The sequence below is a fragment of the Engraulis encrasicolus genome, chromosome 16, assembly GCF_034702125.1.
Source record: "Engraulis encrasicolus isolate BLACKSEA-1 chromosome 16, IST_EnEncr_1.0, whole genome shotgun sequence".
Taxonomy (NCBI): Eukaryota; Metazoa; Chordata; class Actinopteri; order Clupeiformes; family Engraulidae; genus Engraulis; species Engraulis encrasicolus.
Window position 1 is genome coordinate 15215329 of NC_085872.1, and position 27245 is coordinate 15242573.

Below are 27245 nucleotides of genomic sequence, written 5' to 3' on the forward strand. Positions count from 1 at the left end.
ACCTCTTGGCTAATGCCCCCATAGACTACAGCACACGCACTGTATTGGCTACATGCCATCTCCAGTGGGGAGGGGATGGCTAGCAGCAGCAGCAGCAGCAGCAGCAGTGGATGCTCAAACAGCAGGTGGTTTCTCCATAGCAATATACTGTACACGTATCTGATGGCCAGGCTTTCTTATCATTGTTGTTTATATCTAATATTTTTATATTATAATGTGATTTCTTGTAATATACTTAGCACTAATAGATATTTTCTAAAAGGAGAAATTAACACAGTATGTCTTCAAAGATTATGTAGGTTTAGAGCAATGAAATGTTTGTTTTATACAGTACATGCTTTTGTCTCAAACATCGCTATACACAATCTACCAGTAACCTAGTCGCAACATTGTGAGCTATTCAAGTGTTTTTATTGACACATCTAGAGGAGCTATTTACTTGCTGAAAAGGTATAACATACCATATTGAATGGATTTCATTTCCCTTTGCTGGGATTTTTTTGGTAACTGGAATAGGCCCTGGATGTCTTGTGTTTGCCTTTCAACATGTAGTATACTAGAATGTGCAATCTTGACCTCTGTAGCAAACTCCAAGAACACGACAACAACATTTACATTCTTTTGAAATGTTCAATTCTGTATTTTGGATTGTTAGCACTTGTCATGGAATGAGTTCACATCTATTGCTGATGCATATTACAAGCAATTCACAAAATTTGATGAAAAAAAAGTGTTTGGAGTAAGGGGAAAGATAAATAAGCATTTATGTATGTCATTGTCCAGAAAAAAGAAAAGGTGACTTTTAATGGAAAGGAAAGAAAGAGGAGACTTGGTGACTGAGTCACCAGTGAAGTGAGACCAGCATGTGAGTGAGATTGGGGCTTTGTGAACTCCAGCCTGGGGCCGAGGCAGTCTCTTGGGGGAGGTCAGCACCCTTTCCCCAGCCTGCACAGTGAAGACAACTGCCCCCTCCAGTCAGAGTCAAGGCCATCCATCCCTCCCTCACAGTCACAGACAGCAGAACAATCAACGCTTGAGCTTTCTACACCTTTTTAACTTCTATTACTACTGTAACTTGATTTTATGCACTTGCTCAAAAGGATGAAAAGAGGAAAGAAAAGTTCCTGATATTGTGGATATTTTTGGTAGTCTGGATGCTGTGCCGTATATTTATAATCGTGTAAATGAAGGGATTGTACTGTATGACTGACTTGAGTTCGTGAAAGACAATCCGAGACCAGCGATTGGCTAACCCCTTTCACCACTTATACAATGTGACAGGCGCTCATCTTGGGGATGGCCCTCCGGTGGTAGCAAAACAGTAACAACAAAAATAACGGTCAATGCTGCACTTCGGCATATATTGATGATGCCATAGAAAAAAGTACAAACTTAAAAAAAAAGAGTAAAAAAAAAGCACTACCCATAGTTCACCATCACACAGCTTTTAGCTGGATACCTTTCACCCTCCCTCTACCTCTTAGCTCCGTTGATATGGTTTTCGTTTGCACGCTGAATGCAAGAAAAGCATTGCCAAAGTACTTGGGGTACAGTGTTGCCAGATTGGGCGGTTACCAGCCCGATTGGGCTGCTTGGGATAGCCATCTGCGGATTAAAACTGAAAAAATCGGCCATTTGGCGCTTTTTTCTGCAGTTTTATGCCCATAGGAACTAATACATACAGTATGTATTAGGTTCATTATGTCTTTAACTTAAACACTTTAGATTTTCTTTTGCCACAAGACATGTAACAGTTTTTATCGTAAAAATTGTACATGTATTAAAGGGACACTGTGTGAGATTTTTAATTGTTTATTTCCAGAATTCATGCTACCCATTCACTAATGTTACCTTTTTCATGAATACTTACCACCACCATCAAATTCCAAGAATTCATTATGACTGGAAAAATTGCACTTTTCTTACATGAAAAGGGGATCTTCTCCGTGGTCCGCCATTTTGAATTTCCATAAATAGCCATTTTTAGCTGCAAAAATTACTGTACTTGGGCCATACTAGAAAATACTAGTTTATTACTTAGTAAACTTTCATGAAAAGATCAAATTTGGTAATAGGCACCCCAGTTTCAATGAACAGCATAGTTGCAGTACCTTTTTTGACCATTTCCTGCATAGTGCACCTTTAAGGCAAAAGAAAATCTAAAGTGTTTACAGTAAGAAACTAATACAATTTGTTGAAATTGGGCAGAATTAGCGGCGCCAGGCGGTTTTTGAGCACCTCTGGCAACACTGTTGGGGTATTGTAGTGTGTGAAAAGCCAGCCCCAACCCCACTCCTCCACATCCTCCTCCCACCCTCTCCGCGTCCCTGGTGGCCAAGTCATTCATTTGAAACATGCTCTAAAATGAGTTGCCTTGGAGACCATTGCTCACTGTGACGTGGAGACGAGGTCACTTGAGTAAAAGGTCAGAAAAGACAGAAAAACAAATATGCTTGGGAAAAGGGAGATGCTAAACAATAAATACATGTAATGTAAACAAATGTAAATGTGCAGGGGTTGGTGCACTGCACCAATGCAGTGTTTGAATTTTACGCGAGAAGTGTGGCAAATAAAACAGGAGCTAATTAACTGCATTTTTACTCAGGCTAATAAATTGTTGCCTGTACATTTCTTTCTTTTTCAATCACTGGAATTTTGATCAAATGAACATGTAGGGTCTATGATTCCTTTTTTTTTTTTAGCCCGGTGTGATTGAGGGCCTGTGAGAAGGAGCGATAGGAAAGATATGTGAATGTGTGTGTGTGTGTGTGTGTGTGTGTGTGTGTGTGTGTGTGTGTGTGTGTGTGTGTGTGTGTGTGTGTGTGTGTGTGTGTGTGTGCGCGCGTGCATGCGTGCGTGTGCGTGTGTTTGTGTGTCTGTGTGTGCCAAGCTACACTGGATATGGTTTCATGCTGAAATGATTGTTTGACATTCACTCTCCAGGCACACTGCGTGGGGCTTTGAAATGTAATGATGTACAATCTCTTTTTTTTATGTAAAAATGTGCACTGTGAAAGGTAGAGTCCTCTGTCTTACTGCACTGAGTGTTCTCTTATCTGTAAAAAGTATGCTGATTGTCACATCTGTCTTTTTAAGAGAAATAAATAAATGAATTTCAATTTGCTGTGGCAAACCCATGAGTCATGGAATGGATCTCATTTATTTTATTTTATTTATTCATTCATTTACTTTTTAATTTTATTTATTATTTTTTGAGGGCTTTTTATTGCCTTTATTTGACAGGACAGTGAAGGTAGTGACAGGAAGTGAGTGGGCAGAGAGAGATGGGGAAGGGTCGGCAAAGGACCTGGGCCAGGAGTTGAACCCGGGTCGGCCCCATAGCAAACGAGTGCCTTACCATCTGCACCATGGTAGGGCCGGAATGGAGCTCATTTAGATCCTCTTCACCTCCATTTGCATATAAGCATGAGATATTGACTGAATGAACATGCAAATGAAGGCCATAGAGCAGCGTTTCTCAACCAGGGTGCTGTGGCCCCATGGTGCTGCCGCGGAAACATGGCTGACGGTATGTGAAATTGACCTAAATAAATAAAGCATGTGATACAATACATATTTGTCTAAATTCATAAATTAATGTTTAGTCAGTGGAATCTTTCATCTACCATTTACGCACAATAAAGTAAATTTACGTCGCCTCAGTATGGCCATGTTACGGCTTGTTGGTAAGGGGGGGGGCTGAGATTTTTCATGAATTGAAAGGAAGCCTTGCCTAAAAAAGTTTGAGAAACACTGCCATAGAGAACCATAAGGAGACAGTGCAGGGTATGTCTGGACACTGGAAGCAGCCAAGAATCACATTTGCATTCCATGAACAATGTGTCTATGGACATGGATTTTATTATTTTTAACCCGATCATTTACTATTAAACAGGGAAATTTAGAAAAAGTAACAAGTCAGTCACAGTTTACATGGGCTGCCTCTGCTTTAACTGATATTTTAGCACGTTCAGCACAGAGAACAGGGTGGCTTCCCCAATTAGACTCACATCTCATGAAAGCACGGGACATGATTGAATGGAAATAGCCAATGACCAACACAAATGAAGTAAATGCTACACAAAGTATTTGGGCATATTGGATCACTACCAATATGCCCAAATCAGGTTAATAAAGTGGTGTAGTGTTATCACAGATTCAATATTGAGTCATTTCCATCAAACACTTTGGCATTTGCAAACAAATCGTTTTAACAAAGGTCTTCTCCAATTTAACGTGCACTAAAATTACCCTCGTAAAAAGTATGATTACTAACTTGCGGTCTCATAAAAGATGATACTGGAAAAAAAACAAAGAAAAGAATAGAAAACGTACAACTTAACAGGCTCACTATCAGATTGTAATTGCAGTCTTCATACACACGTGGCATTTGCTTGCTAGATTTCGCTGCTCTGCGGGACCCTTCAGCGTGCCAGGCTGCGGCGGGACCCTGAACTGGTCCCGAGCGTTGACGCCGGTGAGCCAGAAGCTGTACAAGTTCCCGTAGTAGTGGCATGTACCTCTGGCCCCCTGGCACTCAATGAAGGGCTGGCTTCGAAAGTCTGTCAGACAGCTCCCCGAGGAAGTCAGGGACAGACCCCCACCTTCATCTCCTGAGCCGGTGGACTGAGGGGGAGACAGTGTAGACACGCACATGCATACACACACATACACACACACACACACACACACACACACAGGCGCACGCGTGCGCACACGCAAACACAGCACACAACAAACAAACACACAAAACAAACAAACAAATGAGTATTCTCTATTCATATGTGACTTTTTGTCATAGCCCCTTAATGCACGCCATACCTCCTGAGGCACGCTGTAATAGATATTGAAAGTTAACTACTATAGTACTCCACTACCATGACAGTGCATGGGGCCTTTAGTAATACATAATGACTTGGTCATTGCCATTCTGGTAACAGCTAATTTATAATGTTGGGTCTTAAGGGGTTAAAACCCTCCAAGCTAGATGATAATACAACTTCAACCATACCGAAACAAACTCTGCAACCATATGTGGTCTTTAAAAGATCCAACGAATAGCACATGAATGTCCAACGACATAGCACATGCCCAAACACTGTATGCACCTTGCTTCTTTGCATCCTGAACATGCCTAGCCCACACTAGAAAACCTTGCACACATTCACTCTGTGTGTCTACTACTGTGCACCATATGAAACACTGAAGTAGTAGGTACGTAGAAACTCACACATCCAAACGTCTGCCCTGGGAGAAGGACAAACACATACAGTAGCCAGATAAAAAGAGAGAAAACTCTGCTTCAACCAGGTTTTTTTTTTGCTCCCACTTATTTTCATTTCATTTTCATTTCTGGTAGAAATCTTTCTTCAGACGTGAAAACACATACAGAACACAGAGGTTCCTACCCAAAACGTCACGGGAAAATGCTAAATCAGTGGGAGCAATAAAACCCTGGTTGAAGCGGACTTTTCCATACAGTATAAAATACTGACCATGAGGAAGGAGTATCCAAGCCACAGTGTCCTCCAGCCGAATGGGCAGGAGACGGCCGGGTCCCCCTGGCTGTGGAAGGTCACGGCAGGCGAGGGCGCCTCGCACACCACACAGCGGCTGATGTACTGGGAGATGTTGTGGCCCTCCACCGCCATCATGGGCACCGCCGCGGTGGTGGAGAGCCAATAGGACTTATCGTTACGGCTGGCGTAGTCACAGGTCGCCCTGCCACAGTAGGAGAAGGGCATGGTGTTGAAGACGGGCATGCAGGAGCCGGCTTGGCCTGTGGGACAGGGAGAAGAGATCAGAAAAGGGCGAGAGGAGGAGAGGGGTGTAGGGAGAGCGGGAGGGAGGGAGAGAATGAGGGAGGGAGGGACAGAGAGTACCGGTAAACGTGTTAGTTGAGTCTCTAAATTGCTCATTGCGGTCTACAAGTTATTAAAGTAAGCAAATGTCACTAATTGTATTATTATTATTTATAATTACTATTATTATTATTATCATTATTATTATTATTATGCTACTATTATTAATGGATCAATTAATAATAATTTTTTTTGTTACCAAGGTCTTGTGGCTGGCCTGTCTCTTGCCCCTCCAGGTAGAGAAGACTGTAGCCTGTCCACATGGCCTGCATGTCATCAGGACACTTGGGAATATCGACTGACTGACTGTGGATGACGAGCAGGAAGCCCGGGTGGGCTGGCGCTGCCCCTCCTGGGAAACCTTGGTCTCCTGGTGGTCCTGTCGGGCCTAGTTGATGACACATACAGCATGTATTTCATCTACATTGCATATTTTTTTTCTCTTTTTTGGCTTTGCATGCCTTTATTGTGACAGGACAGTTACAGAGAGACAGGAAATGAGTTGGGAGAGAGAGACCGGGGCAGGTTCGGCATATGACCTTGGGCCGGAATCGAACCCGGGTCGCCGGTGTAGCAGTTCAGTGCCAAGCCGATTGAGCCACGGCTGGGTCAACATTACATCATTTTGAGTACATATGTTAAATACATGGATCCAATTGTATGCCTCCTAAAAAAAAACCAACCCAATCCTCCAGAGTATATAACTACAGAGGATCGATTGGTTTGGCCACTGGAAAAAGTGTGAATATAGATAACCTCTACAGTACCTTGTGGTCCTGCATATCCTGATGGGCCAGGGGTCCCTGGGTCTCCTCTCTGCCCCTTTGGCCCCTCGAACCCGGGACCTCCAGGTGGCCCTCTATCTCCAGGGCCCCCTTTGGGTCCTGCAGGGACGTCAATGATTAATTAGCACCAAAACCAAGCCTTTAGCTCATTAAAAATAATGTGCTGGATCGAGTTTACATTTATGTTTAATAGTGGTGGAACATATGTATACTCTTCACTCTTCGCACGCACACACACCCACTCACACACACACACACACACACACACACACACACACACACACACACACACACACACACACACACACACACACACACACACACACACACACACACACACACACACACACACACACACACACACACACACACACACACACACACACACACACACACACACACACACACACACACACACACACACACACATTGTGATAAGGACAATGGAACACGTGCATCATGGGTCAGTTGTCATGGGTCACATTGTTGTTCTTATTTGTTGTTTTATTTACTCTCCAGTTGTAAGCAGTGTATTACAAAAATCAAACAACCAAACAAGCAACCAAAACACCAAAAAAAGAACTAAACTGAGACCATGTATAGCCTATGGCCCATATAAACCTCCATTGATCACAGTGCTATAATATGCACCTTTGTTTCCTGGTGGTCCCGTGCCTCCCGGAGGGCCTCTGGGGCCCGGAAGTCCTGGAGCGGTACCAGGCGGCCCGGGTGGCCCACGGGATGGTACTGGCCTCGGCTGATCTATGACCAAACCCAATGGGCCCTTCACGCCTGCAGCAAACATGTGTTGAAGAAGAGACAGGGGCAAGGCATGGAATTACGTACACACTACACAGCAAGGCATCATGTTGTGTCGCCCTCATAATAATATATATGTATCATATATATACTGTATACAATCACACTGGCGCCACATTTAGACAAGGCAAGGTAAAATGTTACATTTGAATAATGGTTAGGGGAAGACTGCAACATTACATGAACTTTGACACTATAATCACAGTAACTATTTTGGAAACAAATGAGCATGATGCAGTTGCCATCCTTTTCCAACAGGACAGGGCAGGCAGATATTTTTGCTGTGGAAAAGGTTGGGGATAACTTTCAACCAATAAAACCACTACAGTAAAACCACCAATCTCACTGTGCATCACAGTTAACTAAGTAATTAGGGAATGGACTTTTTCATGTCAAGTATAGCTTCTTTGCACAAAAAAGAAGCGTGCAAATTGTCCCCTTTTTATACAGACATTTCAACTGAATCCTGCACCTTCTAAACAGATGAGCGGTGGCCTATCACGACTTTGGTCTACACACTGTACCTGGTGCACCGGGTGGGCCCCTTTGTCCTTTGCTGCCCGTGGGGCCCCCGTATCCCGGAGGTCCTGGGGTTCCGGCTGTGCCCCTTAGGCCCGGCCCTCCTCTATGGCCTGTTGGCAAAACATGAGACAAGTAAAGAAAGCTCCCGAACACTGGTGTTCACATTTGCAGCACTTTACTTGCAACGCCTTGGTCTATGTAGTCCGAAACGTCAATGTAGACCGAAATGTCGCAAGTAAAACGCTGCAACGCCACTGCACACTGTTCACATTTGCGTTACGTTTTACTTGCGACGTTTCCACGTTGGTGACCCAGTGGTTCCACTCCTACCTGCACCGCCCCACCTGGCCTAAGGAGGTGTGGAAGAATTCTAAAAAATAGCATTGTTGTCGGCAAAACATCACACATCCCACTCTCTACTGTATGTGGCTTCCTATACACTATGGTACACACTGTTAGCCTGCTCTAACATATGCAACTGCAAGTCTCTCCGGGACTAAAGTTCGGCCATCTACAATATTTCTCTCCGGGAGATGCAAAGGCCGTGTCAAGCTCGTGCTCATAAAATTCCTTGGCATGCTATTGGTTGAACTGTCAATCGATTAGACCACCCGTTTCTTCATTCGCCTGTTAACAGAGCTGGTGTGTCACTGGAAATGCTCAAAATTGATTGGTTCCCTTTTCATGGGAATTTGAAATGTTACATTGCATTATATTGCACTCAGCTGACGCTTTTATCCGAAGCTTCTTACAGTTTTTCTCAGGGTTTTGGTTGAAGTCCCTGGAGCAATGTGAGGTTAAGTGCATTGCTAAAGGGCACTTCAGCCATGGATGGAGGTGTAGGGAGAGGTAAGGGCGGGATTCGAGCCTGCAACTGTCCGATAGAGTTTTTGTCAGTTGTGCAATAGTCTTGTGATGTTATGTGCATGTCCTGTCTTACGAGTGTTGCTCAGGGATGCAAATGAATTTCAGTGTAAACTGACAATAAAGTACAATTGTATATCGTATCGTATCGTATCGTATCGTATCGTGTTGTGAGAACACCTGTTTGCCTGGACAGACTTAAGCCTTTGAAGAGACACACATGCCTCTGTGCGCACACACACACACACACACACACACACACACACACACACACACACACACACACACACACACACACACACACACACACACACACACACACAGACACACACACACTTTTGCTGCCACAAGTTTGCCGTCAAAACATGTAAGGTACACACTAACAATATTTTTAAGTCTGGGATATAAAAAAAATAGAAAAACGTTTGGTTATTAAGTAAAGCTGATGCTGCTGCCTTGTAAGGGGAAACCAATGCTTAATAATGAGCACTTGAAGCCCAACAGAGTGCTTGTGACTTCCTCCAAACTTGTGGTCCCACAGGTCCATTATTCTTGTTTAATTATGGGGGGGGGGGTTCCTGACCAGTTATGCTTACGGCCTCCAAAACCTTAGCAGCGGCCCAGAGCACATGCAGTAGAGTGCTTCTGACTTCCTCCAACCTTTTGGTCCCGCAGGCCCGGTGTATCCAGGGGGTCCATCGTGCCCTCTGGGTCCCGGGTCGCCTTTGAGCCCGCGTGGGCCTGCTGGTCCTGGATCTCCGGGGTCACCTCGACGGGCATGAGCTGGGCCAGGCGGCCCTAGAGGACCTTGGGGACCTGACAGCCGAGCCAAAACAATGCCCTGTGTTACAATCGAGTTATGTAATAAAAAGCACACGCGTGAACATACGCACGAATGCACGGACACATACACACACACACACACACACAGACACGCGCACGCACGCACGCACGCACCCACGCATACACACACACACACACACACACACACATATACGCACACACACGCACGCACGCACGCACGCACGCACGCACACACACACACACACACACACACACACACACACACACACACACACACACACACACACACACACACACACACACACAGAGTTCAGGCTGCGTATTGCATATCGTCACAGTTGTCACGGTGCTAACCTGGAGGTCCGGGAGGGCCAGCTGGGCCTGGGTAGCCGTCAGGTCCTTTGTTGCTGAGTGTGCAGTCTTTCCCTGGATCACCTGGCTCACCAGGACCACCTGGAAGGCCTGCAGAAAAGAAATATAGGTACATACTGTATGTAACATACATAGGTAGATTGTTTATTTGTCCTTTCGGAAAATTGTTCTGTGCCATTTTCAGTGCATCTGATACAATTACAAAGACATTACAATAGACAAAAACACAATAGACAAACACAACACCCACCCTCCCTCTAGGACAAAAAGACAGGTTGACAATAGGACAAAAACCCAACTTAAACACAGTAAAGTGCAGTTATTCAGTACCAAGGTGCAATGTGCTATTCAGTCTTACAGTTGTCTTGTTTAACATGGATATACTAGTACTGTAGGTATGAATGATCTGCAGGCTCTGTTTGTCTGAAATGACATATATACAGTATTTAACCTGTACTGTCATTTATTTCCAATTATGTTAAGTGGAGAGAATGTCAGCGAGGACGTCATCACAAGTGGGTTATCACCTGGGTTTCCGGGGTGGCCCCTTTCACCCTTTGGGCCCGGAACATTAGGCCCGCCGGGCCCAGGGTATCCACGGCTTCCTGGTGTGCCTTTGTCTCCAGGGAAACCAGGGGGTCCTGGAAGACCACCTGTGCCTGTTCCTAGAAAGACGCACCCAAAGTAGAATATCAATATTAAACGACTAAAACTGCTACAACAACAAAGACATTTCAGTACAAGAATGAATTTTGGTGTAATGGGCTTTAACGGACAATAACGGTCAGCCAAAAAAAGAGGATATAGATGATCGTGTTTTGTGCATAGAACCCATTCAGACAAGGGCTCAGAGTCAGAGTAGAAACAACTGAGAGCACCACTGACCCCTGGTGTTGAGACTGAAGCAGGTGGAGAAGCATTACAGTAAGCATTGCAAAAGGGGAGGCCTAATGTCAAATTATTACGTCATTATTAATCTCTAATTATTACAGGGTACCCTCCTACTTAATAGTTAAGGTGGCCAACTTAACAACACCTACCGCTTCTAATAGGTGCTCTGAGAGGACAACCCCCCCGCACCCCCACGGTCCACTATTCCCTGACTTCATGATGTGAGGATGACGCTTTTGTTTGTTTGTTTTTTGTTTTGTTTTTCTTTTAACTAAAAACCTAATAAAAAGCTAATCACAAAAAATAGGTGCTCTGAGAGGACTTTGTATTGTGAATGTAATAATTTCTGAAGTTGTTTAGTATAACATAACATGCTTCTGATACCTCCAACCTCTCACCTACCTGGCTGGCAAATGTGTTGCAGGAAACACTGTTCTCTATATAGCATATATCAGCCATGATTCAGTAATGGTGGGTGTTTTTTATTATTATTTGTGGTTTATTTGTCAGGGACAATGCAGTGCACATTATTACAAACGTGCCATGGCAAGGCCATGTCACAGCTTGCAGATGTGGGTACATAAAAGGTTTATAGCTAGGTAGCTAATTTGCAACCCCAGTCCCTGGTCAGGCTAGCTATTCTAATAAAATATATAGACTATACAATTATGCAAAATATACAGTTGAAATGTATATAATTGAAGTGTTGGCCTTGAGGTGCTGCTGGTAACTCACCGCTTGACCCTCTCTCTCCCTTCACCCCTGTGAGGCCATCCAACCCAGGCAGACCCTGATCTCCTGGCGGGCCTGAAAGAAAGAAGGAAGCGAAGGACAGTACTCTTCAGATTTTTTTCTTTGTTTATTCGCCCACGAAAGTTTCGGGCAGAGCCCTTCTTCAGCGTGTAATGGCGATTGCCATGTGGGATTCAGCACCCAGTTAAGAACTGTTACAATATTTAGGCGATAGTGTGAGCACGTCTCCACTTTTGAAGGGCCAGAAAGAAACACAACCCAGTAAAAGCCGCACAGAACCCAAAAACCCAAATCCAATTTTTTTTTTGCGTGAGTGTGTGGCCAGTGGATGGCCGTCATAGTCATACCCGATGGTCCATAGGGTCCAGGGTGGCCTTTGTCTCCCTTAGGGCCTGGGGTACCAGGAGGGCCTGGAGGACCAATGGATCCTGATCCGGGTGGACCTAGAGGACCTGCATACGTACAGTACAGTATAACTATGTTATTACATTACATTGCATTTGGCAGACACTTAATAACCAAAGCGACTTTCAAAAGAAGACATAATCATAGTCAAAATACATAATCATAGCCCACATGTTTAAGACAAACACATGAGTGTGTAGACAACATTTATTGACTGGAGCATAGAAACAAACCACCAGTTTTATTCCTCTGCATTCGTATTCCAATTATTTAGTTACCAGTAACTTTGGGCAACTGAAGAAAATATTACCAAAGAACAACACTGTAATGTAAATGGATGACATGATGGTGGATTCAGAGCCTGTATGTTAGGGCTGCACAATATATCGAAAATGTATACAAATCGCGATATCAAGAGTGGCAATATGCGTATCTCGAAAATGACTTAATTATCAATAACAGGTAAAAATATTCTGTGCTGTCCAATCACTAGCTGAACGTCAACAAATGTGTGAGAAGCCCGCCACGACCAAAGCCGCGCCACCCAACAGACCGACAAATTAGTGACAAGAAAAGCACTCGGCTATACGTATTTCTAGATATCGTTATCGAGGTATTGCATGCTGTTATCGAGTATCACATTTTTTTCTGATATCGCATTGCAGTCCTACTGTATGTGTATACACAGTATAACACTATTTAAAATCACCAGGAGGGCCTTGGGGCCCCGGACGTCCTTTAAGACCAGGGAAGCCAGGTATTCCATGGACACCAGGGTCTCCAACATCTCCTCTTGGTCCTGGGAGAACATACAAGAGGATAAATTAACCAGGATCTAAGAAAATAATATAATATAATATAATATAATATAATATAATATAATATAATATAATATAATATAAATAATATTATATAATATAAATAATATAATACAAGTAGATTGCATTTCCTCACAGAAAATGCTGGAGTATGCTTGCCCTTTATGCATATGTTACCCTTCATGCATGCGTAGCCCTTCATGCATATGTTACCCTTCATGCATTCGTTGCTCTTCATGCAAGGGCGCAGAAACGAGTTTTAAAGTGGTAGTACATTCTTTTCTTCATTCTTTATTTCTTATCAATACTGCTGCTGCTGCACTCCACTCATTTATCTGCAGTAAAAGTTCAGGAAGCCTCATTCAGGGAGCCCAAAAGTGGGGATGCAAATGCACCTTTGCATCATCCTTTCCGGCACCTATGCCTTCATGCATGTGTTGCCGTCCATGCATACAAAACATACAGTTATCCGTCTAGATATGAGCTAACTCTCTGTTTGACATCTACCATATTGGTCAAAATACATTTTTGCAGAGCCGTATATAAGTGTGTATAATTGTAGCGCCTCCTTGTGGCTGATTTGCCCTCATGGTGAATATAAATAAGGGTGCATATGAATGGACTCTCAAGCTGTGCGACTGGTGGAATAAGTCATAGAATAAAAATATAGAATAATAAAATTAAGGATAAACGGTCGGATAGCAATAGTATGCTTGCTGAAATGCAAGCATACTAATAAACAGTCGGATAACAATAGTATGCTTGCCGCATGCTTGCCGATTATACTAATAATCACTTACCAGTACAGCCTGATTATATTCATTGGCAGGGAAACCCATGATAAAAAAGAAGAGGGAGAGTATGTATTTCAAATAGGCAAATATTTACAAAAAAATTGAATAATGTTGATATAGGGAAAACAATTCACCTGTAGAGCCGCCCTCTCCTGGGCTTCCTTGCGGGCCTGGGGGGCCAGGGTACCCCAGGCTTGGTCCTGGTTCACCTATAGCAGGGTATTAAAGTGTCACATTTATGCATGCCACTGTGCTGTAATCTTATGCACTTCATGGCTTCCACTTAAAGGTGCACTGTGTAGAATGTGGCCAGAATGGGTACTGCAACTATGCTGATCATTGAAACTGTGCTGCCTATTACCAAATTTAATCTTTTCATGAATATTTACTAAATAATAAACCAATATTTACTCGTATAATCAAAGTACAGTAAGTTTTGCAACTAAAAATGTCCATTTCTGGAAATTCAAAAAGGCGGACCATTTCATTTTCCCAGTCATAATGAATGCTTAACATTTGGTGGTGGTGGTAAGTATTCATGAAAAAGGTAACATTTTTGAATGGGCAGCATGAATTCTAGAAATAAACAACTAAAAATCTTGCACAGTGTACCTTTAAAGTTCTACGCACATATGTAAACACCATGTTTTAATTTGGCTTTGATTGCCACCCAGCTTACCTTTCACTCCATCGTGGCCTGGTACCCCGGGTGGTCCTGAGAGTCCTGGAAAGCCAGGGTCACCCTAAATGGGACAACATGAACAATGGCAAATGAATATATTTCCAACTGCTCCCTTCATGAGTGGCATGGCATACGCTGATCAACAGGTTTTACCTGCCCAATTCAACCACTTGATAATTCAAACAGGCAATCACCTGATTGAATTGGGCAGGTAAAACCAGGTCATTTGGAAAATGTGGCACAGGATTGTAAATCCATCTTGCCCATTACTGATGATTTAGTGATAATAATACTTTCGTTTGATATTGTGCCTTTCAAAACACCCAAGGTCGATTTGCCGTGAGAGAATGAGCAGGTCTACTGACTAACAGACTGGTAATCCCATGTTTACCCTGTGGCCGTAAGCGCCCGGTAGGCCAAGGGGGCCTGGCTCTCCTTTGAGTCCTTTGTCGCCAGGAGGCCCGTTTGGCCCAGACCGTCCTGGTGGCCCCGGTGGGCCTTTCTGATATCCAGGTGGGCCGTCCAAGCCAGGTCGCCCCACTCCACCTGGTGGGCCTCTATTGCCCTTGTCACCTGGGCGGGAAATACAGAATAGCGGTTGCTAATCCTATGTACAGTGTCCTGCATGCTATGAGGGAATGAGATGAAGAAAACAGGTCTCTTTAGAAATATGCCATGCTTTGCATTACTGTATACCATTAGGTCCAGGAAATCCATCTTGGCCATTGGGTCCTGGTTCTCCTTTTCGACCTTTTCCTGTAAAGTCAGCTCTCCCTGGGTCGCCTGGGTACCCCCTGTCACCTGTAAGTGTTGTTCAGTGGGATCATTTTCAGTCATGAAGTGGTCTAACAAAACTTTCCAACATTAATATATCTAGTTAAAATAATCAAATGAGCTAACCAGCAAAAAGAAAACAATGACATAGACCCAAAGACCTCTAGCTTTTGCTCAAGTCCACACAAGTTTATGCTGTAACAGAGGGAATAGGGGATGTCAGCAACTACCATAGGGCTTGAAAGTGACGTCACATCCTGCGATTTCATGAGACCTCACAGCGTTTTTTGGCGGAAAATGTTAACATGTAATCCAATGGCGGTGTTAAAATTATATTTCGATGATATATACCTTGATCTTTGAATTGTGCCACAAGCTTCACATATGTTGTTTCTGATATTTTTCTATAATTTTCCATACTAAACACTTCAAAATATTGATACTTCTGCATGAATAATCTATATTCAGCTCCTTAAACAGCATATTAGTAGCCCAGCACTTATAATGACTGGAATCAGACGATATGTACTTGCTACCCTGCTATTAGATGGTCAGCTACGGTCCCATGAAATGCGGAACTAAGGGGCGGGACTTTCAAGCCCTATATTCCCAAAATTGAAGATTTACATTCAGAATGTAAGCAAAAGCTAAAGCCAGTGCTGTTGGTCCTTGTGATTTCACAAAATTTAGTCCATTTTCAGAACAAAGAGAATGATTGAAGAATTTCAGGGAGAGGAAAGACATTATTGGCCAACTTCACTTCCCACAGTTCATGCTTTGGTAAGCAGCAAAGGGTTCTTGAGGCAAAAAGAATGACCGAATGGCACTGCAGAAGTTTCAAATGCTTTGCATTAAGTGCTAAGGATGTGGTTGTGGCTAATGTATCAGGTGTCATTAGGATGTCCCATTAAGAAGCGGCAGCCCTCCTCGTGCTAAGATCGACGAGTGACAAGACAAGCAACTCTACCTGTGCAACTCCACCGAAGCAACGACACGTAAGGCACATTTTTATCTCACTGCTGACCTACATTGACAATGTGTTTCCAGAGAATCCCAGTAATCTACAGAAGGCGCAGGCCTTTCAAACCCTCCAACCAACGCAGAAACCTGGCCAACCTTCAGCCACTACAACCAAACACAACTTCAATCACCTCCTTCACTGTTGGTCTCTGGAACTGCCAGTCAGCTGTCAACAAAGCAGACTTTATCTCTGCTTATGCTAGTAGTCTCTCTGTTGACCTGTTGGCACTAACAGAAACCTGGTTGAAGCCTGAAAAAACAGCCACTCCAGCAGCACTCTCAGCTAACTACTCATTTTCACACACCAGTCGGCTAAAGAAAAGAGGAGGCGGAACTGGGATCCTTATCAACAAGCATTGGAGCTATGCCCCCCTGCTGCCTGCCAACAACTACAGCTGCCTGGAATACCATGCAATCAAAGTAACAGCCCCAATCAAGGTGTCTGTACTTGTGATCTACCGTCCCCCAGGAACACTGGGCGACTTTATTGACGAATTGGATACGCTGATCTCCTCCATCACGGACCTAGGCGGCCCCCTACTTGTCCTCGGCGACTTCAACATACATCTAGAGAAGCCGTACGCCACAGACCTCAAGGCCCTGATGAAGTCATTAGACATTCAACTAGCCAGCTGCCCCCCGACACACAAGAGTGGTAACCAGCTCGACCTGATCATGACTAAGGACTGCCAAGCGGACAACATCAAGGTAACACCAATGCATGTTTCAGACCACTTTTTCCTCCATTTCACCACCTCCCTACCCGAACCTACACCCACCCCCCTCCCTTGGTCACATATAGGCGGAATCTACGCAACCTGTCACGCACTAGCTTTGCATCAGTGGTGGCAGATGCCTTGCCCTCAGCAAGCGTGCTCTCCTCACTCGATGTTGACACTGCTACAGATTCGCTCAGCTCCACACTGACCTCCTGCCTCGACAACCTCTGCCCACTAGTCACTAAACCTGCAAGACCTTCACAACCGCGACCATGGCTGACAGAGACCATCCGAGCTCTACGTACCACCCTCAGAGCGGCAGAAAGGAAATGGCGCAAAACCCGCAACCCATCTGACCTTGAAAAACTTAGATCTCTACTAGTATCCTTCTCCGCCTCTGTAACAGCTGCCAAGACGACCTACTACAACGACAAGATCAGCAACATTACAGACCCACGTAAGTTGTTCTCTACATTCAAGTCACTGCTCAACCCTCCCCCCCCTCCTGCGCCCACAGACCTTAACCCGGACAACTTTGCCACCTTCTTCACGGAAAAGACGGCAAATATTAGCAAGCAATTCTGTGAATCGCCCTCCCGCCCAGAAGACACCCCCCTGGAAAACACGGCGACTCCTGCAACACTTCATGAATTCACTCTGCTCTCTGAAGAAGACGTTTCCAAACTCATCACAAGAAGCCGTCCCACTACCTGCCTACTAGACCCAGTGCCCACGAACCTTCTTCAAGACATTGCCCAAACAGTGGTCCCAGCAATCACATCCATCATGAACTCCTCACTCTCCTCCTCCGGCACTGTCCCCTCCGCCTTCAAACAAGCAAGGGTGACACCACTACTGAAGAAGCCTACACTGAACCCTGCTCATGTCGAAAACTACAGACCTGTCTCACTGCTTCCCTTCCTATCCAAGACGCTAGAAAGGGCAGTTGCAAAGCAGGTCACCAACTTCCTAAACCAGAACGGATTACTCGACCCAAAACAATCTGGTTTCAGAAGTGGACATTCAACTGAAACGGCGTTACTCTCAGTGACTGAAGCTCTAAGGACTGCAAGAACGGAAGGACTATCCTCGGTCCTCATACTACTAGACCTGTCTGCAGCCTTTGACACAGTCAACCACAAGATCCTCCTGATACTCACAGCCATGGGAATCACAGGCGTTGTCCACTCATGGTTCAACTCCTACCTCTCTGGACGCACCTTCAGTGTGTCATGGCAAGGGAAGCTGTCTACGACTCACACCCTCTCCACAGGCGTACCCCAAGGATCAGTGCTGGGACCCCTTCTGTTTGCAATATACACCTCCTCCCTGGGACGTGTCATTCAAACACATGGGTTCTCCTACCACTGCTATGCTGATGATACCCAGATGTACCTGTCGTTCCGTCCAGAGGACACCACGGTTTCGGAACGCATCTCTGCCTGCCTCACCGATTTGTCAACATGGATGAAGGACCACCACCTACAGCTGAACCTGGCCAAGACAGAGCTCCTGGTGATCCCAGCTAAAGAGCCGCTCAGTCACAACATCAACCTCAAGATAGGCTCCACCATCGTGACCCCAAACAAAGTCGCCAAAAACCTTGGCGTCATGATTGTGATGAGAGCTGTCATGCTCCAACTACATCAACTCGGTCACCCGGACCTGTCGAATCCAGATGTCCAACGTACGGAATATCAGACCTGTGCTGACACAATATTCTACACAACCACTGGTCCAGGCCACGGTCCTGTCCCGCGTTGACTACTGCAACTCACTCATGACAGGTCTACCTGCTTGTGCGCTAAAGCCTCTGCAGATGATGCAGAATGCGGCGGCACAGTTGATATTCAATCAACCCAAAAGGACCCATGTTACTCTATTTATTGAGTTGCACTGGTTACCGATCGCCGCCCGGATCAAGCACAAGGCATTGACCCTTGCCTACAAAACCATCACAGGAACGGCCCCAGCTTATCTGAAGGACCTACTAACGCCTTATGTTACTGGAAGAGAACTGCGCTCATCCAGAACAAGCCGTCTGGCTCTGCCATCCAGTCGCTCTAGGTACTCCCAGTCAAGATTGTTCTCCGTTGTGGTACCCAAGTGGTGGAACAGTCTCCCAGAGGCAGCAAGACTAAGCACATCTCTTGCAGCCTTCAAGAAACAACTAAAGACATTCCTCTTTCGAGAGAATCTACTAGACTAATGCTTGAACTGGCCTTGCCCCAGGGCAGACTCCTGACATGATGTTTAGTTTAGTTTAGTTTGTGACTGTGTGTTTGTGTGTGTGTGTACTCGTTATTTCTTCTTTTTTAAAAAAACAAAAAACAAAAACGAACCCCTCTTTGCAATTGCACTTGTTGTTCTGTATATCTCCTGTGCACTTTGTATTTGCTTGTGATGTTGGCTTGATTATGTCCTCTTTTGAAAGTCGCTTTGGTTATAAAGCGTCTGCCAAATGCAATGTAATGTAATAATAAAAAAGAAGCACACCGGATGTCAAACCTTCCTCATCTCTCTCTCACATATCTCCTGTCAAAATCTCTCACTGTCCTGTCATTAACAAACTAATAAAAGACCAAAAAAAAAAAAAAAAGAAACACACCTTTTAGTCCATTGTAGCCTGGAATTCCAGGATTGCCATCATATCCCTGGCCACCGGGATCCCCTTTTCTTCCTGGAAAACCTGGGGGACCAGGGTTACCTGGGAAACCGCCACGACCGGGCCCTCCTGGGACCCCTGTTGCACCTGTAGTACAAATGACAAATAAGAAAAAAATGCCGCATCTGTGTACTATGAATTGCACATGAAGCCTTTTGGTTGGCGGAGAACTATTAAGTTGATTGATTGATTAGCCATTAATGCCTACATTACAATTATGATGTGTGTATTTTTGGGGCCTTCTGACCTTTATTATTACAGGAACAGACAGGAAATGATTGGGAGAGAGAAATGGGGGATGGCCGGGAAATGACCCCGGTCGGACTCAAACCGGGGTCCCTGTGGGCATGCAAGCCCAAATGCGGGGGGGCTTAGCGCACTGCGCCACAGCGTCCCCACAATTATGATGTGCGATTGGCCTCACCTTTCATTCCCTTGAAGCCTGATGCTCCAGGGTGACCCGGTGGGCCGCTGAGCCCTGGCGGCCCTCTCCCCCCTGGGGCTCCTGGGGGCCCAGCAGGTCCCGGAAGGCCCTTGGCTCCATGGCCTGCACGACCTGGTGGGCCATCCTCACCTCTGTCACCCTTGTAACCTTGAGGCAAAAGTGGCACACAATATACACAGCACACATACAGAATAGCTTGAAGGGTAGAAGCATAGGGCCAAACAGTTTAATGTGTGGGTTCCTTTCAACCCACCTGCTCAAGTCAAGTCAAGTCAAGTCGGGTTTATTATCAATTTCTTTACATGCGCTGGTCCTACGAAGAATGGAAATTTTGTTTCTTACTTTCCCATGCAGACATAGACATAGACTTAAGTTATGGACATAAACAGTTAGACATAGACATACACATACATTACACCTATAGTACCTATACAATACAGATACAGACATATAAAAGTGCAAGACTGGGCAACAGAAGACATACATAGAACATATATTAAAAAGAGGTATGGTCGTGCATTTTCTGTTATGTCCTATTGTGACATTTCTGACATAGTGATAGTAACATTGTGAAATAATAATACAAACCCCAACTCCGGTGAAGTTGGGACGTTTGGTAAACAGTGAATAAAATCAAAATGCTATCATTTTCAAAACATTCAATCTATTCATTAGATGGAGAATAGTGAAAAGACAACATATTAAATGTTAAAACCGAGAAAAAATATTGTTTTGGGGGACATATGTACTCATTTCTAATTTCATAAATCCAACACGTCTAAAAAAGAGTTGGGACGGGCACAATAAATGGCAGCAAATGTCGAGGAAGACTAAAAACAAAACAAAAGACAACACTTAACAGTTAAATACATTAACCGATGAGATGATTTTATATAAAAAAAAACAGTGTTAATTCCTATCTTGGACATGATTTCACCAGCTTAAATGGTGGGTGTATTCCTTGTCATGTTTTGCAATGTTTTCCTTTCTGTAGTGCTTATAGTGTGACAGGTCTTGACCAAAAGCCCACCATTTTATCACCTGCTGGTCCTTATGATGGAGCCAAACTGTTAAAACATAGTAGAGAATGCAATTTGACCTTACTATGTGGCAGTAATCGAAGATCTCCCTTCAAAATATAATGCATGAGTGGCTTTTCATGCTGTTTAAAACCCATTTATACCATTCAGCACTGTATTTAACTCTACAGATGAGTGAGAACATCTTAACCAATGCACTACTGCACCCGCATGCCATCATGGAGGCTGACTTTTGAAGTTAGCACTAACACAAGTTGGATGGTCCATTTTCACTGTAGCACAGGATGTGCAATGCTCTATTATTGTCAAAAAGAATGGACTTCTACAACTTCCGCTGACTTCTGTAAGCAAAGGACAGTTTCCCATGTCTTCTGGGTCTATTTCAAGTGAGCTCAAGTGCTTAGGAGAATGTTACACCCCTGTATCATTTGCACGCATTAAGCATTCTTAATATGGTCAATTTTCAATAGCTCTAATTCCTGGAGTGCTAGAGTGAGACTACAGCCAATATATATTTCATGATGTCATGAACCTATACAATGATTTTAATAACAAAAATATGTCTTATATATACACTCAATCGTGGTAAATCACAGGGAATTCAAAAATGTATGTAATAACTATGGTAATTATTCCCTTTGCATCTTTAATTCTGAGTGACTCAGCCTCTCTGTGATGATCTTATACCTGGACACCTATATTGTCCGTCAGTACAATTCATTTTGAAATGTTCTTCTTTGTTGTTTTATCTTATTTGGATGTTTACTAAATTTCACTGATCCCCGTCCCAACTTATTTGAGACGTGTTGCGTTTATCAAATTAGAAATGAGTACATATGTCCCCCAAAACAATATTTTTTCTTGGTTTTAACACTTAATATGTTGTCTTTTCACTATTCTCCATCTAATGAATAGATTGAATGTTTTGAAAATGATAGCATTTTGATTTTATTCACTGTTTACCAAACGTCCCAACTTCACCGGAGTTGGGGTTTGTAAATACAGTATAAAGTAAGACATCTTAACATAAGACATAAGACACAAGAAAGTGGTAAAAAGACCATGGGGAAAGGAAGGGACCACTGTGTGAAGTGGGTGTGCTTTAAAAACAGCAGCAATAACAATATCATCACCAGTAGCAACTCTTACCGTGCGATCACACCGCCGGCGTTGAAAGAGCTACAACGCTGCTGACTCCTGCCTGGAAAGTACAGGTCAGGGGCATTGAACGCGGCAAACGATTCAACCTGAAGCGTTCGACCAGGGATCTCGACCAACCGAAGCTTGTGTTTAGAAAAAATTGAACATTGCATTGGCTGACGCCTGCTAGCGCCGAGCTCATTACATATTTTGATATGAAGTTCAACTTTTGACGACCTCGGTTTTTGACGCTTTTGACACCCTCGAGTCTCCCTCGGCTCTAGAAACGCTTTTGCGGCTTTTAACGCTTCTGGCGCCTGCTCTCCCATACAAAGTCATTACTTCTGCCTGTTTCCACGCGTTCAGCGGTGTGATCGCACGGTTACTGTTTCCACTAAATCGCTATCCACTGTGGCTGCCTCTCACCTTTGCGTCCGACAGGTCCTGGTAGCCCAGGTGCACCCGGCAAACCGGCCAGCAAGTCACAGATGACGCCTGGACGCCCCTTTGGCCCTGGAGCTCCCGTGTCCCCTGGGTCTCCCATTTGCCCCTTGTAACCGAAAGGCCCTGACAGACCTGGTGCTCCTGCCAAAGACAGACAAGGACGACTGAGTAAATACACTTAACCCCTTAGCACAGAGCCTATGTTATAACCTTACTGTCACCACAATTGTAAAGGCTATGTCTTAATCTGTTACTTCAGGCTCTTGGTACTGTCATAACAATGTTGTTATGATGTAGTTGAGTATTTCAGCAAATAGTGAATAGGCCCGTCGGCGACCCCATCAGCAGTAAGAGGCTACATATACACCAGGTGCTTACACAAAATACAAAACAATGTAGAAAGCTTTATGTGATAAGACATGGCCCAGAATGGCTTTGATCAAGCCATAATGTATGTACTGTAATGTAATGTACTAATGACTCATGTCATAGTATTTTTCAATGTCTACGTATTACAGCATTGTGAGGCCTTATGCTGGAACAAAAGAGGCTCACTGACGTCGTACCAGGCGTTCCAGGTGGACCAGTATGGCCGATTATGCCCTTAGGTCCATACGGCCCGGGAGGTCCAGGTGGGCCAGGTAGGCCGGGTCGGCCTCTCCGGTTGGAGTCTCCTGGCAACCCTTTGGCTCCCGGAGGCCCTGGGAATCCAGGGGGCCCTTGCGGCCCAGGAGTGTGGTATCCTGGTAGGCCTGGGTCCCCTTTATCACCAGGTGGCCCACGTCCGCCTGGAAACACAAAGGCGCTGCACATGATCCAAATACAATGTACAATGTGTGTTTTTAAAGCATTTTGGGGGGATTTTTAATCCTTTGTTAGTTTTTACGAGACAGGATAGTGAAGAAGAGACAAGAAGCAAATTGCGCGAGAGAGACGGGGAAGGGTCGGCAACGGATCCAGGCCGAAATCGAACCCACCGGTCAGCCGCGTAGCAGGCAAATGCCACGGTAAGGCCAATGGGTGCGAACTTCACAGAAAGTAATCAGTGCAATTCTGCCGTTCAGCAGAAGTGGGAATACTGTAGCAACACCTGTAGTGTAGTGTGGAGAAATTTTTAGTTTCATCTGAGTTTTCTTAACCTTCTACTATTCTTATATTATATTCTCATTTTATTCTCATGATTTGGCTGGGGAAGTCCCCATATAGTGACATATTCTTGTGTGTAAGCTTTTCTGTAATGGGTCACGGGACACTCAACATTATTGGAAACATGTGCATCTACTTGGTGTGGCTGCTGAACAACAAATATGAAATTGCATTCGCTGGACAACAAGACAATGGACAGTGCATCTGGCCATGCGGGACCCCACATGCGCAGAAGAAGCTGACGACATGGACTGTGGGGGAGGGAAATGGTTAAATAGTGTGGCCTTTTGTATTCACTTCAGAACTTTCTGGGTGGAATACTTCCTGTCTCCACGCAGTAACTTCTCCGGCCGTCAGTGCTTACCACCTGAGTTGTTTGTTTGCCGATATTAAAATTATTACTACATTAGTGTAGTGTAGTGTACCTATGGGGCCGACTCCAGTGTCATCCCAGCTGTCCCCTCTCTCTCCCTTAGGCCCGTCCAGCCCATTGGGACCTGGTTGGCCTGGAGTACCTGGTCTCCCAGGCTTCCCTGCAGAACAGACATTTTGTAATGATGTTGTAGTGTACAGTAGCTTTGCAGGCACAGTAGGAGCCACTTATTTGGTGCCAGTAGAGGAGTAGAGTAGAGTGTAGTTCTGTTATTAAACCCGTGGGAAATTAAGGTGTCTGACAGCTTACATAGATACACAAATGCAAAACGTACGCAAAGACCTAATACACATTATTGCACATTGCAGTAAACATATATATAATAAACAAACATTTGAGTATAGCAAAATGCCTTACATCAGTTCACATACACGCACCCACGTTCTCTCTCTTACATACACACACACACACGCACGCACGCATGCATCCACACACATGCACACCGCACCACATTTCTTTGCAAGTCCCATGGAGGTTGAATGGTATGCATATGGAAGGGGATATAAAACGTGGCTCCTACTCTAGGCCATGCAGAATACAGTACCGTAGTTTTAATATTTTTTAGTCTTTGCAAAGTCTAGATGGATTATTTTCCTGTGCACAATATTTGAGTAAACAAACAATGATTGTTCAACAAGTTCAACAATTGACAATATATGAATACTGGCCAGGATATCTCAAAAGAAAGAAGTTTACCGCACTCTTGTTTGACATTTTGCTCATTTATTCAGAACGAACAACATGTTTCGCCTCTGTGCGTCATCAGGTTTGTATGCTTGAGCGAACCTGATGGGTTACAGAGGCGAAACGCATCGTTTGCTCTGAATAAACGAGCAAAAAGTCAAACAAGTGTGCATTAAACTTCTTTCCTTTGAAATATTGAACACTCCTGCGTTTACCATCACCTTCAGTGGAAGTTGTGCATGGACAGGGGCGCCGCTAAAAATGTTGGGCCCTATGAAAGATTCAAATTTTGGGCCCCCAAAATGACACATTACGTTATCAGCATCCCTCCAGGGGCCCTCTTAGTGCTGTCGGGCCCTTAGAATCTGTAACACCTTCCCCCCCCTTGCGGCACCCATGTGCATGGATCTATGAACTTTTGCACTGACCAGGATATCCTTTGGGTCCCTCCAGTCCTGGAGGTCCATCTGGGCCTCTGTTTCCATCAGGGCAGGGCCGCTCACATACATCACCTCAGTGAAACAGACACAAAACAACACATAATCACCACTCCTCTTAATGTGTATTAAACTACGTTTACATACTGCAAAGCAAGCATGTCAACAATATAGACAAAAAGGATGGACTAACCAGGTCAAAAACAAAGCAAGACGTACTCTATGTGTGTATTCCAATATGCGACCTTGCATCCTCCACTTGCGCTTGTGGCCTCACGTTTTGCTGATGCCCTGCCTCCGTGGAGAAAACAATTCTCCACTGTCAGCCTAGCCTAAACTATTTTTGGGGGACTGTTTTTCATTCACAATCCAGTTTGCAAATGTGAAAATGACTTTACAATTGAGCTTGTGCGAGATATTGAAATATAATGCTGTTGTCAGTGATGTCATCACAACGCATTACTTCCTGGTACGAGGCCACAAGCACAAGTGGAGGACGCAAGGTCGCATACTGGAACGCACCCCATGACAGTAGAAACAAGGAAATAAAAGAGAAGCAATGCTTACCAGGGGGACCAGGAGATCCCGGGAGGCCAAGGAAACCTGGCGGTCCATGATCCCCATCTGGTCCCCGGGGTCCCTCTCGTCCAGGGATGCCTGGACCCGGCCGGCCGGGCTGACCAGGAGCTCCTTTATAACCAGGAGAGCCTGGGTGTCCCTTCTCACCTTTACACCCTACAACACCACCACCCTGTGAAAGCAGAACTGTATTACCAAAAAAAAAGAAAAGACTTCAGAGAAATTCTACACACAATTTGAGAATACAGAACGACCATTTTAAATAGCGAAGGATTTAAACTGCTAAGAAACTGCATTATAAATTTGCTGTTACCAGAAAGGCAATGACCAAGTCGAAGTGCATTACTAAATGTGTTATGTCATAGTATTTTCAATGACTGTTACAGCGTGCCACTGAAGGTACGAGGTGCATTAGGGAGCTACTCTGTCGTCTGAAAATGTAAATAATATTCTGTACGTACTGGTGGACCAGGTTCTCCAGGGATCCCAGGATCGCCATCATAACCTGTCTCACCGTCCCTTCCAGGCGGTCCTCTTGGCCCCCAGACTCCAGGCTCACCTTTCTCACCTATATATGTATGTATGGGAAAATAAACATGACTGCACAGTTGCAACATCAATGTTGTACTGTTGTTTGTTCTTCTACCCCTTTAAGTTTTTAATTCATGAAAAGCGATTCTTTAGATTGACATCACACTTGAGGACCTTTTCGGCCTAGAAGGCTGCAGCAGAACATAGCGTACTTATTGATGTGAGTGTGTCCATGTTCTAGTGCATGTATTGAGATTGAGAAAATTAAAAATTAAAAAATTGCTCTGATGTCAGTTACATGGCAACGTCTTTTACTAATTACCTCAGTTTTAAGCAAACTAGAACGCATTGAACAGGTCCTGCAAAATATGTTTTCCACCTAAATGTTTTCCACCCTGCTTGACTCCATGACACATTTGGACAGTCTCCAACAATCACACAATACGCGTATATCACAACATTACTGAACAATCATCGATTTAGCAGATGCCATTCGTGATCTACACACTATGGTTGAAGCTAACAACAGCAGACCAAAAGAAAAGAAAAGAAAGAAGGGGAAAACACTCAGAATACAACTGTTCACTTGTGCTGAAACACACGAAAAGACCTAATTGGTGGTCCACGTTTTGTGTACTATCTACACCACTTAAATTTATATTTATAAGCAACTTTACCTTTCCAGCCAATGTATGGGTCTCCCTTCTCTCCTTTGCCACCTCGTCCACCGGTTAGTCCAGGTGAGCCCTAAACAGCAAAATGTGTCTTCAAACACCACTTCTCAAAAAACATGAACACAACAGTGAAACAACTACATT

At 44.3% G+C, this 27245-nt stretch overlaps 1 protein-coding gene across 1 annotated transcript in view; it reads right to left on the reverse strand.

The window, feature by feature from the left end:
• Positions 1–3836: 3836 nt before the first annotated feature.
• LOC134466003 (collagen alpha-2(IV) chain-like) overlaps positions 3837–27245 on the reverse strand; it is a 44047-nt gene continuing 20638 nt past the window's right edge. Inside the window, exons 18-41 of the mRNA XM_063219902.1 lie at positions 26354–26464; positions 25885–26068; positions 25309–25392; positions 24189–24296; positions 23184–23405; positions 22600–22758; positions 19973–20140; positions 19492–19635; positions 15067–15171; positions 14762–14943; positions 14368–14431; positions 13823–13897; positions 12786–12875; positions 12019–12123; positions 11654–11725; positions 10555–10692; positions 10010–10117; positions 9512–9667; positions 7990–8097; positions 7298–7438; positions 6629–6745; positions 6061–6249; positions 5496–5779; positions 3837–4626 (exon numbers count right to left, since the gene is read on the reverse strand). Of these exons, the coding sequence (XP_063075972.1) occupies positions 4354–4626; positions 5496–5779; positions 6061–6249; positions 6629–6745; positions 7298–7438; positions 7990–8097; positions 9512–9667; positions 10010–10117; positions 10555–10692; positions 11654–11725; positions 12019–12123; positions 12786–12875; positions 13823–13897; positions 14368–14431; positions 14762–14943; positions 15067–15171; positions 19492–19635; positions 19973–20140; positions 22600–22758; positions 23184–23405; positions 24189–24296; positions 25309–25392; positions 25885–26068; positions 26354–26464 (3387 nt within the window). The 3' untranslated portion in view covers positions 3837–4353. The remainder of the gene's footprint in view (positions 4627–5495; positions 5780–6060; positions 6250–6628; positions 6746–7297; positions 7439–7989; positions 8098–9511; positions 9668–10009; positions 10118–10554; positions 10693–11653; positions 11726–12018; positions 12124–12785; positions 12876–13822; positions 13898–14367; positions 14432–14761; positions 14944–15066; positions 15172–19491; positions 19636–19972; positions 20141–22599; positions 22759–23183; positions 23406–24188; positions 24297–25308; positions 25393–25884; positions 26069–26353; positions 26465–27245) is intronic.